Below are 16,633 nucleotides of genomic sequence, written 5' to 3'. Positions count from 1 at the left end.
GAGGTGTTATTATTATTATTAATATTAAAGGGAGGAGAGGTGTTATTATTATTATTAATATTAAAGGGAGGAGGAGAGGTGTTATTATTATTATTATATTAATATTAAAGGGAGGAGGAGAGGTGTTATTATTATTATTAATATTAAAGGGAGGAGAGGTGTTATTATTATTATTAATATTAAAGGGAGGAGAGGTGTTATTATTATTATTAATATTAAAGGGAGGAGGAGAGGTGTTATTATTATTATTAATATTAAAGGGAGGAGAGGTGTTATTATTATTAATAATATTAAAGGGAGGAGGAGAGGTGTTATTATTATTATTAATATTAAAGGGAGGAGGAGAGGTGTTATTATTATTATTAATATTAAAGGGAGGAGAGGGGTGTTATTATTATTATTAATATTAAAGGGAGGAGGAGAGGTGTTATTATTATTATTAATATTAAAGGGAGGAGAGGTGTTATTATTATTATTAATATTAAAGGGAGGAGAGGTGTTTATTATTATTAATATTAAAGGGAGGAGGAGAGGTGTTATTATTATTAATATTAAAGGGAGGAGAGGTGTTATTATTATTATTAATATTAAAGGGAGGAGGAGAGGTGTTTATTATTATTAAAGGGAGGAGAGGTTATTATTATTAAATATTAAAGGAGGAGAGGTGTTATTATTATTATTAATATTAAAGGGAGGAGAGGTGTTATTATTATTAATATTAATGGGAGGAGGAGAGGTGTTATTATTATTATTAATATTAAAGGGAGGAGAGGTGTTATTATTATTAATATTAAAGGGAGGAGGAGAGGTGTTATTATTATTATTAATATTAAAGGGAGGAGGAGAGGTGTTATTATTATTATTAATATTAAAGGGAGGAGAGGAGAGGTGTTATTATTATTAATATTAAAGGGAGGAGAGGTGTTATTATTATTAATATTAAAGGGAGGAGGAGAGGTTATTATTATTAATATTAAAGGGAGGAGAGGTGTTATTATTATTATTAATATTAAAGGGAGGAGAGGTGTTATTATTATTTAATATTAAAGGGAGGAGGAGAGGTGTTATTATTATTATTAATATTAAAGGGAGGAGGAGAGGTGTTATTATTATTATTAATATTAAAGGGAGGAGAGGTGTTATTATTATTATTAATATTAAAGGGAGGAGGAGAGGTGTTATTATTATTATTAATATTAAAGGGAGGAGAGGTGGTATTATTAATATTAAAGGGAGGAGAGGTGTTATTATTATTATTAATATTAAAGGGAGGAGGAGAGGTGTTATTATTATTAATATTAAAGGGAGGAGAGGTGTTATTATTATTATTAATATTAAAGGGAGGAGGAGAGGTGTTATTATTATTAATATTAAAGGGAGGAGAGGTGGTTATTATTATTATATTAAAGGGAGGAGAGGTAATTATTAATATTAATAGGGAGGAGAGGTGTTATTATTAATATTAATATTAAAGGAGGAGAGGTGTTATTATTATTATTAATATTAAAGGGAGGAGAGGTGTTATTATTATTAATATTATTATTAATATTAAAGGGATGACGAGAGGTGAGACAAGATGAGAGGGAATTGTTACTGAATCTTTCTCTTTCTCTTGACAGGTGCAACCCATCGTTTATACGTTGCATAAAGCCAAACAGACAGAAGGTAGGTCTCCACATCACAGTTTAACAGTAGTCTCCACATCAGAAGGTAGGTCTCCACATCACAGTTTAACAGTAGTCTCCACATCAGAAGGCAGGTCTCCACATCACAGTTTAACAGTGGTCTCCACATCAGAAGGTAGGTCTCCACATCACAGTTTAACAGTGGTCTCCACATCAGAAGGTAGGTCTCCACATCACAGTTTAACAGTGGTCTCCACATCAGAAGGTAGGTCTCCACATCAGAAGGGAGGTCTCCACATCACAGTTTAACAGTGGTCTCCACATCAGAAGGCAGGTCTCCACATCACAGTTTAACAGTAGTCTCCACATCAGAAGGTAGGTCTCCACATCACAGTTTAACAGTGGTCTCCACATCAGAAGGTAGGTCTCCACATCACAGTTTAACAGTAGTCTCCACATCAGAAGGTAGGTCTCCACATCAGAAGGCAGGTCTCCACATCACAGTTTATCAGTGGTCTCCACATCACAGTTTAACAGTAGTCTCCACATCAGAAGGTAGGTCTCCACATCACAGTTTAACAGTGGTCTCCACATCAGAAGGTAGGTCTCCACATCACAGTTTAACAGTAGTCTCCACATCAGAAGGTAGGTCTCCACATCACAGTTTAACAGTGGTCTCCACATCAGAAGGTAGGTCTCCACATCACAGTTTAACAGTGGTCTCCACATCAGAAGGTAGGTCTCCACATCACAGTTTAATAGTGGTCTCCACATCAGAAGGTAGGTCTCCACATCAGAAGGTAGGTCTCCACATCAGAAGGCAGGTCTCCACATCACAGTTTAATAGTGGTCTCCACATCAGAAGGCAGGTATCCACATCACAGTTTAATAGTGGTCTCCACATCAGAAGGTAGGTCTCCACATCAGAAGGCAGGTCTCCACATCACAGTTTAATAGTGGTCTCCACATCAGAAGGTAGGTCTCCACATCAGAAGGTAGGTCTCCACATCACACCCTATCAGTGGTCTCTACATCAGAAGGGAGGTCTCCACATCACAGTTTAACAGTAGTCTCCACATCAGAAGGCAGGTCTCCACATCACAGTTTAACAGTAGTCTCCACATCAGAAGGCAGGTCTCCACATCACAGTTTAATAGTGGTATTGTTGGTTTAAAATGGTGTAAAATACTTGTATATTTCAGGAATTGTAATTATGGGATTTCTGTTGTTTTCTATTTGGCGCCCTGCAATTTCACTGGCTGTTGGCGAGGAGGGACGCTACCGTCCCAGAGAGGTTTTCTTGTTTTTTGAATTTTAGCCCTTTTTCTCCCCAATTTTGTGGTATCCAATTGTTTAGTAGCTACTATCTTGTCTCATCGCTACAACTCCTGTACGGGCTCGGGAGAGACGAAGGTTGAAAGTCATGCGTCCTCCGATACACAACCCAACCAAGCCGCACTGTTTCTTAACACAGCGCTCATCCAACCCGGAAGCCAGCCGCACCAATGTGTCGGAGGAAACACCGTGCACCTGGCATCCTTGGTTAGCGTGCACTGCGCCCGACCCGCCACAGGAGTTGCTGGTGCGCGATGAGACAAGGGCATCCCTACCGGCCAAACCCTCCCTAACCCGGACGACGCTGGGCCAATTGTGCGTCGCCCCACGGACCTCCCGGTCGCGGCCGGTTACGACGGAGCCTGGGCGGCGAACCCAGAGTCTCTGGTGGCACAGCTGGCGCTGCAGTACAGCGCCCTTCACCACTGGCCCCAGAGAGGTTTTAACAGTGATATTGTTGGTATTGCCATGATATGTGTGTGTTTGCTTGTATGTGTAGGAGCCAGGTGTGTTTGAGACGGAGCTGGTCGGCAGTCAGCTGAGGTATTCTGGTATCTTGGAGACCATCAGGATCCGTAGAGAGGGTTACCCTGTTAGACTGGCCTTCAACATCTTCCTGTTCAGGTAAAACACCCTGTTAGACTGTCCTTCAACGTCTTCCTGTTGAGGTAACACACCCAGTTAGACTGTCCTTCAACATCTTCCTTTTGAGGTAACACACCCAGTTAGACTGGCCTTCAACATCTTCCTGTTGAGGTAACACACCCTGTTAGACTGGCCTTCAACGTCTTCCTGTTGAGGTAACACACCCAGTTAGACTGGCCTTCAACGTCTTCCTGTTGAGGTAACACACCCTGTTAGACTGGCCTTCAACGTCTTCCTGTTGAGGTAACACACCCAGTTAGACTGGCCTTCAACGTCTTCCTGTTGAGGTAACACACCCAGTTAGACTGGCCTTCAACGTCTTCCTGTTGAGGTAACACACCCTGTTAGACTGTCCTTCAACATCTTCCTTTTGAGGTAACACACCCAGTTAGACTGGCCTTCAACATCTTCCTGTTGAGGTAACACACCCTGTTAGACTGGCCTTCAACGTCTTCCTGTTGAGGTAACACACCCAGTTAGACTGGCCTTCAACGTCTTCCTGTTGAGGTAACACACCCTGTTAGACTGGCCTTCAACGTCTTCCTGTTGAGGTAACACACCCAGTTAGACTGGCCTTCAACGTCTTCCTGTTGAGGTAACACACCCAGTTAGACTGGCCTTCAACGTCTTCCTGTTGAGGTAACACACCCTGTTAGACTGGCCTTCAACATCTTCCTGTTTAGGTAACACACCCTGTTAGACTGGCCTTCAACATCTTCCTGTTGAGGTAACACACCCTGTTAGACTGGCCTTCAACGTCTTCAGGTCAGCCTCCTCTAACCTGTGTGTTTGTGTGTGTCAGGTATCAGTCCCTGGTGGGGACAGCCTCCTCTAACCTGTGTGTTTGTGTGTGTCAGGTATCAGTCCCTGGTGGGGACAGCCTCCTCTAACCTGTGTGTTTGTGTGTGTCAGGTACAAGTCTCTGGTGGGTGTGAAGCAGCCTCCAGCTCCTGATGGGGAGAACTGTGTCATCATGCTCAGCAAACTGGTTCCGCTCCGACCCGGGGCCTACCAAGTAGGAGTGACTAAGGTATTCATCTATACCTAACCCCTAACCCTCCTACCCAGGGCCTACCAAGTAGGAGTGACTAAGGTATTCATCTATACCTAACCCCTAACCCTCCTACCCGGGGCCTACCAAGTAGGAGTGACTAAGGTATTCATCTACACCTAACCCCTAACCCTCCTCCCCGGGGCCTACCAAGTAGGAGTGACTAAGGTAACCATCTATACCTAACCGCTAACCCTCCTACCCGAGGCCTACCAAGTAGGAGTGACTAAGGTAACCATCTATACCTAACCCCTAACCCTCCTACCCAGGGCCTACCAAGTAGTTGTTACTAAGGTAACCATCTACACCTATCCCCTAACCCTCCTACCCAGGGCCTACCAAGTAGGAGTGACTAAGGTAACCATCTATACCTAACCCCTAACCCTCCTACCCGGGGCCTACCAAGTAGGAGTGACTAAGGTATTCATCTATACCTAACCCCTAACCCTCCTACCCGGGGCCTACCAAGTAGCTGTTACTAAGGTAACCATCTACACCTAACCCCTAACCCTCCTACCCAGGGCCTACCAAGTAGTAGCTACTAAGTTGAGCATGTTAATTCAGGATGTGTTGTGTGGGTGAGAGACCAGAACCTCTTCAACCTGGCTTCCTGTTCCTGTACTTTCAGTGACAATGTAAACTACGGTCCAACAGGGATGTCTGGTTGTTCTCTCTGTGTGTGTTGTTCCAGCTGTTTCTGAAGGAGGACGTGTACCAGCTGTTGGAGTCTAAGAGAGAGCGTGTCCGTCAATGTAAACTACAGTCCAGTAGACAGTGATGTCTGGTTGTTCTCTCTGTGTGTGTTGTTCCAGCTGTTTCTGAAGGAGAACGTGTACCAGCTTGTTCTCTCTGTGTGTGTTGTTCCAGCTGTTTCTGAAGGAGGACGTGTACCAGCTTGTTCTCTCTGTGTGTGTTGTTCCAGCTGTTTCTGAAGGAGGACGTGTACCAGCTGTTGGAGTCTAAGAGAGAGCGTGTTCGTCAGGTGGCGGCCCTCACCCTGCAGAGATACACACGCATGTTCTTTGTCAGGAAACGATACAAGGAGTTCAGAACCAAGATCATCAGACTACAGGCCTACTGTAGAGGCTTCCTCACCAGGTACTGACCCTAACCTCTGACCCCTGACCTCTTACCCTGATCCCTGGGTAAGGGAACCTACAACCACCCTCGCTACAGTTACCAGACAGGGTAAAGAACACACAACCACCCTCACTACAGTTACCAGACAGCTTTAGAACCCACAACCACCCTCATTACACTTACCAGACAGGGTATAGAACCCACAACTACCCTCACTACAGTTACCAGACAGAGTAAAGAACCCACAACCACACTCACTATAGTTACCAGACAGGGTATAGAACCTACAATCAACCCTCGCTACAGATACCAGACAAGGTATATAACAACCCATACTACAGTTACCAGACAGGGTATATAACCTACAACCACCCTCACTACAGTTACCAGACAGAGTAAAGAACCCACAACCACACTCACTACAGTTACCAGACAGGGTATAGAACCCACAACCACCCCTGCAACAGTTACCAGACAGAGTAAAGAACCCACAACCACCCTCGCTACAGTTACCAGACAGGGTAAAGAACCAACAACCACCCTCACTACAGTTACCAGACAGGGTAAAGAACAACCACCCTCACTACAGATACCAGACAGGGTAAAGAACCCACAACCACCCTCACTACAGTTACCAGACAGGGTAAAGAACAACCACCCTCACTACAGATACCAGACAGGGTAAAGAACCCACAACCACCCTCACTACAGTTACCAGACAGCTTTAGAACCCACAACCACCCTCACTACAGATACCAGACAGGGTATAGAACACACAACCACCCTCACTACAGTTACCAGACAGGGTATAGAACCTACAATCAACCCTCGCTACAGATACCAGACAAGGTATATAACCTACAACCACCCTTACTACAGTTACCAGACAGGGTATAGAACCCACAACCACCCTCACTACAGTTACCAGACAGAGTAAAGAACCCACAACCACCCTCACTACAGTTACCAGACATGGTATAGAACCCACAACCACCCTCACTACAGATACCAGACAGGGTATAGAACCTACAACCACCCTTACTACAGTTACCAGACAGGGTATATAACCTGGAGAGAGAACCACCCTCACTACAGTTACCAGACAGAGTAAAGAACCCACAACCACACTCACTACAGTTACCAGACAGGGTATAGAACCCACAACCACCCCTGCAACAGTTATCAGACAGAGTAAAGAACCCACAACCACCCTCGCTACAGTTACCAGACAGGGTAAAGAACCAACAACCACCCTCACTACAGTTACCAGACAGGGTAAAGAACAACCACCCTCACTACAGATACCAGACAGGGTAAAGAACCCACAACCACCCTCACTACAGTTACCAGACAGGGTAAAGAACAACCACCCTCAATACAGATACCAGACAGGGTAAAGAACCTACAATCAACCCTCGCTACAGATACCAGACAAAGGTATATAACCTACAACAACCCTTACTACAGTTACCAGACAGGGTATAGAACCCACAACCACCCCTGCAACAGTTACCAGACAGGGTATAGAACCTACAACCACCCTTACTACAGTTACCAGACAGGGTATAGAACCTACAACCACCCTCACTACAGTTACCAGACAGAGTAAAGAACCCACAACCACCCTCACTACAGTTACCAGACAGCTTTAGAACCCACAACCACCCTCACTACAGTTACCAGACAGGGTATATAACCTACAACCACCCTCACTACAGTTACCAGACAGGGTATAGAACCCACAACCACCCTCACTACAGATACCAGACAGGGTATAGAACCTACAACCACCCTTACTACAGTTACCAGACAAGGTGTATAACCTACAACCACCCTCACTACAGTTACCAGACAGGGTATATAACCTACAACCACCCTCACTACAGATACCAGACAGGGTATAGAACCTACAACCACCCTTACTACAGTTACCAGACAGGGTGTATAACCTACAACCACCCTCACTACAGTTACCAGACAGGGTATATAACCTACAACCACCCTCACTACAGTTACCAGACAGAGTAAAGAACCCACAACCACACTCACTACAGTTACCAGACAGGGTATAGAACCCACAACCACCATCACTACAGATACCAGACAGGGTATAGAACCTACAACCACCCTTACTACAGTTACCAGACAGGGTATATAACCTACAACCACCCTCACTACAGTTACCAGACAGCTTTAGAACCCACAACCACCCTCACTACAGATACCAGACAGGGTATAGAACACACAACCACCCTCACTACAGTTACCAGACAGGGTATAGAACCTACAATCAACCCTCGCTACAGATACCAGACAAGGTATATAACCTACAACAACCCTTACTACAGTTACCAGACAGGGTATAGAACCCACAACCACCCCTGCAACAGTTACCAGACAGGCTATAGAACCTACAACCACCCTCACTACAGTTACCAGACAGGGTATAGAACCCACAACCACCCTCACTACAGATACCAGACAGGGTATAGAACCTACAACCACCCTTACTACAGTTACCAGACAGGGTATAGAACCCACAACCACCCTCACTACAGATACCAGACAGGGTATAGAACCTACAACCACCCTCACTACAGTTACCAGACAGGGTATAGAACCCACAACCACCCTCACTACAGATACCAGACAGGGTATAGAACCTACAACCACCCTTACTACAGTTACCAGACAGGGTATATAACCTACAACCACCCTCACTACAGTTACCAGACAGGGTATATAACCTACAACCACCCTCACTACAGTTACCAGACAGAGTAAAGAACCCACAACCACCCTCACTACAGTTACCAGACAGGGTATAGAACCTACAACCACCCTTACTACAGTTACCAGACAGGGTATATAACCTACAACCACCCTCACTACAGTTACCAGACAGAGTAAAGAACCCACAACCACCCTCACTACAGTTACCAGACAGGGTATAGAACCCACAACCACCCTCACTACAGATACCAGACAGGGTATAGAACCTACAACCACCTTTACTACAGTTACCAGACAGAGTAAAGAACCCACAACCACCCTCACTACAGTTACCAGACAGGGTATAGAACCCACAACCACCCTCACTACAGATACCAGACAGGGTATAGAACCTACAACCACCCTCACTACAGTTACCAGACAGGGTATAGAACCCACAACCACCCTCACTACAGATACCAGACAGGGTATAGAACCTACAACCACCCTCACTACAGTTACCAGACAGGGTATATAAACCTACAACCAGATAAAGACCCTCACCTGACCAGTTACCAGACAGGGTATAGAACCACAACCACCCTCACTCAGAAGAGTAAAGAACCCACAACCACCCTCACTACAGTTACCAGACAGGGTATAGAACCTACAACCTACAACCACCCTCACTACAGTTACCAGACAGGGTATAGAACCCACAACCACCCTCACTACAGTTACCAGACAGGGTATAGAACCTACAACCACCCTTACTACAGTTACCAGACAGGGTATATAACCTACAACCACACCTCACTACAGTTACCAGACAGGGTATAGAACCCACAACCACCCTGCAACAGTTACCAGACAGAGTAAAGAACCCACAACCACCCTCACTACAGTTACCAGACAGGTAAAGAACCAACAACCACCCTCACTACAGTTACCAGACAGGGTAAAGAACCCACAACCACCCTCACTACAGTTACCAGACCTTACTACAGTTACCAGACAGGGTATAGAACCCACAACCACCCTCACTACAGTTACCAGACAGGGTATAGAACCTACAACCACCCTCACTACAGTTACCAGACAGGGTATAGAACCTACAACCACCCTCACTACAGTTACCAGACAGAGTAAAGAACCTACAACCACCCTCACTACAGTTACCAGACAGGGTAAGAACCTACAACCACCCTCACTACAGATACCAGACAGGGTATAGAACCTACAACAACCCTCACTACAGTTACCAGACAGGGTATAGAACCTACAACCACCCTTACTACAGTTACCAGACAGGGTATAGAACCCAAACCACCCTCACTACAGACAGAGTACCAGACAGGGGGTATAGAACCTACAACCACCCTCACTACAGTTACCAGACAGGGTAAAGAACCCACCCTCACAACCACCCTCACTACAGTTACCAGACAGGGTATAGAACCTACAACCACCCTCACTACAGATACCAGACAGGGTATAGAACCTACAACCACCCTCTTACAACAGGGTATATACTACAACCAGGGTACAAACCACCCTTACTACAGTTACCAGACAGGGTATATAACCTACAACCACCCTCACTACAGTTACCAGACAGAGTAAAGAACCCACAACCACCCTCACTACAGTTACCAGACAGGGTATAGAACCCACAACCACCCCTCACTACAGTTACCAGACAGGACAGTAAAGAACCACAACCACCCTCACTACAGTTACCAGACAGGGTAAAGAACAAAGAACCAGACAGGGTAAAGAACCACCCTCACTACAGTTACCAGACAGGGTAAAGACCCACAACCACCCTCACTACAGATACCAGACAGGGTAAGAACCTACAACCACCCTCACTACAGTTACCAGACAGGGTATAGAACCCACAATCAACCCTCGCTACAGATACCAGACAAGGTATATAACCTACAACAACCCTTACTACAGTTACCAGACAGGGGATAGAACCCACAACTGCAACAGTTACCAGACAGGGTATAGAACCTACAACCACCCTCACTACAGTTACCAGACAGGGTAACCTAGAACCACCCTCACAACCACCCTCACTACAGTTACCAGACAGGGTATAGAACCTACAACCACCCTCACTACAGTTACCAGACAGGGTATAGAACCTACAACCACCCTCACTACAGTTACCAGACAGGGTATAGAACCTACAACCACCCTCACTACAGTTACCAGACAGGGTATAGAACCTACCACCCTCACTACAGTTACCAGACAGGGTATAGAACCCTCACTACAGTTACCAGACAGGGTAAAGAACCTACAACCACCCTCACTACAGTTACCAGACCCTACAACCACCCTCACTACAGTTACAGACAGTTAACCAGACAGGGTAAAGAACCCACAACCACCCTTACTACAGTTACCAGACAGGGTAGACAGGGTTACCAGACAACCCCACAACCACCCTCACTACAGTTACCAGACAGGGTAAAGAACCACAACCACCCTCACCACCCTCACAACCACCCTACAGTTACCAGACAGGGTAAAGTTAAGACAGGGTATAGAACCTACAACCACCCTCACTACAGATACCAGACAGGGTAAAGAACCCACAACCACCCTCACTACAGTTACCAGACAGGGTATAGAACCCAAACCACCCTCACTACAGTTACCAGACAGGGTATAGAACCTACAACCACCCTCACTACAGTTACCAGACAGGGTATAGAACCTACAACCACCCTCACTACAGATACCAGACAGGGTATAGAACACACAACCACCCTCACTACAGTTACCAGACAGGGTATAGAACCTACAATCAACCCTCGCTACAGATACCAGACAAGGTATATAACCTACAACAACCCTTACTACAGTTACCAGACAGGGGATAGAACCCACAACCACCCCTGCAACAGTTACCAGACAGGGTATAGAACCTACAACCACCCTCACTACAGTTACCAGACAGGGTATAGAACCTACAACCACCCTCACTACAGTTACCAGACAGAGGTAAAGAACCCACAACCACCCTCACTACAGTTACCAGACAGGGTATAGAACCCACAACCACCCTCACTACAGATACCAGACAGGTATAGAACCTACAACCACCCTTACTACAGTTACCAGACAGGGTATAGAACCTACAACCACCCTCACTACAGTTACCAGACAGGGTATATAACCTACAACCACCCTCACTACAGTTACCAGACAGAGTAAAGAACCCACAACCACCCTCACTACAGATACCAGACAGGGTATAGAACCCACAACCACCCTCACTACAGTTACCAGACAGGGTAAAGAACCTACAACCACCCTCACTACAGTTACCAGACAGGGTATAGAACCAGACAGGGGTACAACCACCCTCACTACAGAACCCACAACCACCCTACCAGACAGGGTATAGAACCTACAACCACCCTCACTACAGTTACCAGACAGGGTATAGAACCTACAACCACCCTCACTACAGTTACCAGACAGGGTATAGAACCTACAACCACCCTTACTACAGTTACCAGACAGGGTATAGAACCCACAACCACCCTCACTACAGTTACCAGACAGACAGGTATAGAACCCACAACCACCCTCACTACAGTTACCAGACAGGGTATAGAACCTACAACCACCCTTACTACAGTTACCAGACAGGGTATAGAACCTACAACCACCCTCACTACAGTTACCAGACAGGGTATAGAACCCACAACCACCCTCACTACAGTTACCAGACAGGGTAAAGAACCCACAACCACCCTCACTACAGTTACCAGACAGGGTATAGAACCTACAACCACCCTCACTACAGATACCAGACAGGGTATATAACCTACAACCACCCTCACTACAGTTACCAGACAGGTAAAGAACCCACAACCACCCTCACTACAGTTACCAGACAGGGTATAGAACCCACAACCACCCTCACTACAGATACCAGACAGGGTATAGAACCCACAACCACCCTCACTACAGTTACCAGACAGGGTATAGAACCCACAACCACCCTCACTACAGTTACCAGACAGGGTATAGAACCCACAACCACCCTCACTACAGTTACCAGACAGGGTATAGAACCAGACAGGGTATAAAACCCACAACCACCCTCACTACAGTTACCAGACAGGGTATAGAACCCACAACCACCCTCACTACAGTTACCAGACAGGGTATAGAACCTACAACCACCCTCACTACAGTTACCAGACAGGGTATAGAACCTACAACCACCCTCACTACAGATACCAGACAGGGTATAGAACCTACAACCACCTACAGTTACCAGACAGGGTATAGAACCCACAACCACCCTCACTACAGATACCAGACAGGGTATAGAACCTACAACCACCCTCACTACAGTTACCAGACAGGGTATATAACCTACAACCACCCTCACTACAGTTACCAGACAGGGTATAGAACCTACAACCACCCTCACTACAGATACCAGACAGGGTATAGAACCTACAACCACCCTTACTACAGTTACCAGACAGGGTATATAACCTACAACCACCCTCACTACAGTTACCAGACAGGTAAAGAACCACCCTCAAGTTGCCACCCTCACTACAGATACCAGACAGGGTATAGAACCTACAACCACCCTCACTACAGTTACCAGACAGGGTATAGAACCTACAACCACCCTCACTACAGTTACCAGACAGGGTATATAACCCACAACCACCCTCACACAGTTACCAGACAGCTTTAGAACCCACAACCACCCTCACTACAGATACCAGACAGGGTAAAGAACCACAACCACCCTCACTACAGTTACCAGACAGGGTATAGAACCTACAATCCACCCTCACTACAGATACCAGACAGGGTATATAACCTACAACAACCCTTACTACAGTTACCAGACAGGGTATAGAACCCACAACCACCCTCAACAGTTACCAGACAGGCTATAGAACCTACAACCACCCTCACTACAGTTACCAGACAGGGTATAGAACCCACAACCACCCTCACTACAGACACCAGACAGGGTATAGAACCTACAACCACCCTTACTACAGTTACCAGACAGGGTATAGAACCCAAACCACCCTCACTACAGATACCAGACAGGGTATATAACCTACAACCACCCTCACTACAGTTACCAGACAGGGTAAAGAACCCACAACCACCCTCACTACAGTTACCAGACAGGGTATAGAACCTACAACCACCCTTACTACAGTTACCAGACAGGGTCACTACAGTAACCCAGACAGGGTAACCACCCTCACTACAGATTACCAGACAGGGTATAGAACCTACAACCACCCTCACTACAGTTACCAGACAGGGTATAGAACCTACAACCACCCTCACTACAGTTACCAGACAGGTATATAACCTACAACCACCCTCACTACAGTTACCAGACAGGGTATAGAACCCACAACCACCCTCACTACAGTTACCAGACAGGGTATAGAACCTACAACCACCCTCACTACAGTTACCAGACAGGGTATAGAACCTACAACCACCCTCACTACAGATACCAGACAGGGTATAGAACCTACAACCACCCTCACTACAGTTACCAGACAGGGTATAGAACCTACAATATAGAACCCACAACCACCCTCACTACAGTTACCAGACAGGGTATAGAACCTACAACCACCCTCACTACAGTTACCAGACAGGGTATAGAACCTACAACCACCCTCACTACAGTTACCAGACAGGGTATAGAACCCACAACCACCCTCACTACAGTTACCAGACAGGGTATAGAACCTACAACCACCCTCACTACAGTTACCAGACAGGGTAAAGAACCAGACACAACCACCCTCACTACAGTTACCAGACAGGGTATAGAACCTACAACCACCCTCACTACAGATACCAGACAGGGTATAGAACCTACAACCACCCTCACTACAGTTACCAGACAGGGTATAGAACCTACAACCACCCTCACTACAGTTACCAGACAGGGTATAGAACCCACAACCACCCTCACTACAGATACCAGACAGGGTATAGAACCTACAACCACCCTCACTACAGTTACCAGACAGGGTAAAGAACCCACAACCACCCTCACTACAGTTACCAGACAGGGTATAGAACCTACAACCACCCTCACTACAGTTACCAGACAGGGTATAGAACCTACAACCACCCTCACTACAGTTACCAGACAGGGTATAGAACCCACAACCACCCTCACTACAGATACCAGACAGGGTATAGAACCTACAACCACCCTCACTACAGTTACCAGACAGGGTAAAACCTACAACCACCCTCACTACAGTTACCAGACAGGGTATAGAACCTACAACCACCAGTTACCAGACAGAGTCACAACCACCCTACAGTTACCAGACAGGGTATAGAACCTACAACCACCCTTACTACAGTTACCAGACAGGGTATATAACCTACAACCACCCTCACTACAGTTACCAGACAGACTTTAGAACCCACAACCACCCTCACTACAGATACCAGACAGGGTATAGAACCCACAACCACCCTCACTACAGTTACCAGACAGGGTATAGAACCTACAACCACCCTCACTACAGATACCAGACAGGGTATAGAACCTACAACCACCCTCACTACAGTTACCAGACAGGGTATAGAACCCACAACCACCCTCACTACAGATACCAGACAGGGTATAGAACCTACAACCACCCTCACTACAGTTACCAGACAGGGTATAGAACCTACAACCACCCTCACTACAGATACCAGACAGGGTATAGAACCTACAACCACCCTCACTACAGTTACCAGACAGGGTAGTAAAGAACCCACAACCACCACCTCACCCTACTACAGTTACCAGACAGGGTATAGAACCTACAACCACCCTCACTACAGTTACCAGACAGGGTATATAACCTACAACCACCCTCACTACAGTTACCAGACAGGGTAAAGAACCCAAACCACCCTCACTACAGATACCAGACAGGGTAAAGAACCCACAACCACCCCCTCACTACAGTTACCAGACAGGGTACCCTAGAACCTACAACCACCCTCACTACAGTTACCAGACAGGGTAAGAACCCACAACCACCCTCACTACAGTTACCAGACAGGGTATAGAACCCACAACCACCCTCACTACAGTTACCAGACAGGGTATAGAACCTACAACCACCCTCACTACAGTTACCAGACAGGTATAGAACCCACAACCACCCTCACTACAGATACCAGACAGGGTATAGAACCTACAACCACCCTTACTACAGTTACCAGACAGGGTATAGAACCTACAACCACCCTCACTACAGTTACCAGACAGGGTATAGAACCTACAACCACCCTCACTACAGTTACCAGACAGGGTATAGAACCCACAACCACCCTCACTACAGTTACCAGACAGGGTATAGAACCTACACCACCCTCACTACAGTTACCAGACAGGGTATAGAACCTACAACCACCCTTACTACAGTTACCAGACAGAGTATAGAACCCACAACCACCCTCACTACAGTTACCAGACAGGGTATAGAACCCACAACCACCCCCTCACTACAGTTACCAGACAGGGTATAGAACCTACAACCACCCTCACTACAGTTACCAGACAGGGTATATAACCTACAACCACCCTCACTACAGTTACCAGACAGGGTAAAGAACCCACAACCACCCTCACTACAGTTACCAGACAGGGTATAGAACCTACAACCACCCTCACTACAGTTACCAGACAGGGTATAGAACCTACAACCACCCTCACTACAGTTACCAGACAGAGTAAGAACCCACAACCACCCTCACTACAGTTACCAGACAGGGTATAGAACCCACAACCACCCTCACTACAGATACCAGACAGGGTATAGAACCACAACAACCACCCTCACTACAGTTACCAGACAGGGTATAGAACCTACAACCACCTACTCACTACAGTTACCAGACAGGGTATAGAACCTACAACCACCCTCACTACAGTTACCAGACAGGGTATAGAACCCACAACCACCCTCACTACAGTTACCAGACAGGGTATAGAACCTACAACCACCCTCACTTACAGACAGGTATAGAACCCACAACCACCTACCAGACAGACAGGGTATAGAACCCACAACCACCCTCACTACAGATACCAGACAGGGTATAGAACCTACAACCACCCTTACTACAGTTACCAGAC

At 46.2% G+C, this 16,633-nt stretch overlaps 1 protein-coding gene across 1 annotated transcript in view; it reads left to right on the top strand.

Moving 5' to 3' along the window:
• Positions 1-5,754, top strand: part of LOC135570142 (unconventional myosin-XV-like) — a gene marked incomplete at its 3' end in the record, with an annotated part of 178,975 nt that extends 173,221 nt beyond the window's left edge. The window contains exons 18-23 of the mRNA XM_065016219.1: positions 1,620-1,665; positions 3,460-3,584; positions 4,518-4,635; positions 5,348-5,408; positions 5,469-5,488; positions 5,579-5,754. Coding sequence (XP_064872291.1) covers positions 1,620-1,665; positions 3,460-3,584; positions 4,518-4,635; positions 5,348-5,408; positions 5,469-5,488; positions 5,579-5,754 — 546 coding nt within the window. The remainder of the gene's footprint in view (positions 1-1,619; positions 1,666-3,459; positions 3,585-4,517; positions 4,636-5,347; positions 5,409-5,468; positions 5,489-5,578) is intronic.
• Positions 5,755-16,633: the final 10,879 nt, after the last annotated feature.

Source organism: Oncorhynchus nerka, unplaced genomic scaffold (genome assembly GCF_034236695.1).
Source record: "Oncorhynchus nerka isolate Pitt River unplaced genomic scaffold, Oner_Uvic_2.0 unplaced_scaffold_1076, whole genome shotgun sequence".
Classification (NCBI taxonomy): Eukaryota; Metazoa; Chordata; class Actinopteri; order Salmoniformes; family Salmonidae; genus Oncorhynchus; species Oncorhynchus nerka.
The sequence above is the reverse complement of the archived record's forward strand: the minus strand, read 5'-3'. Positions and strand labels throughout refer to the sequence as shown.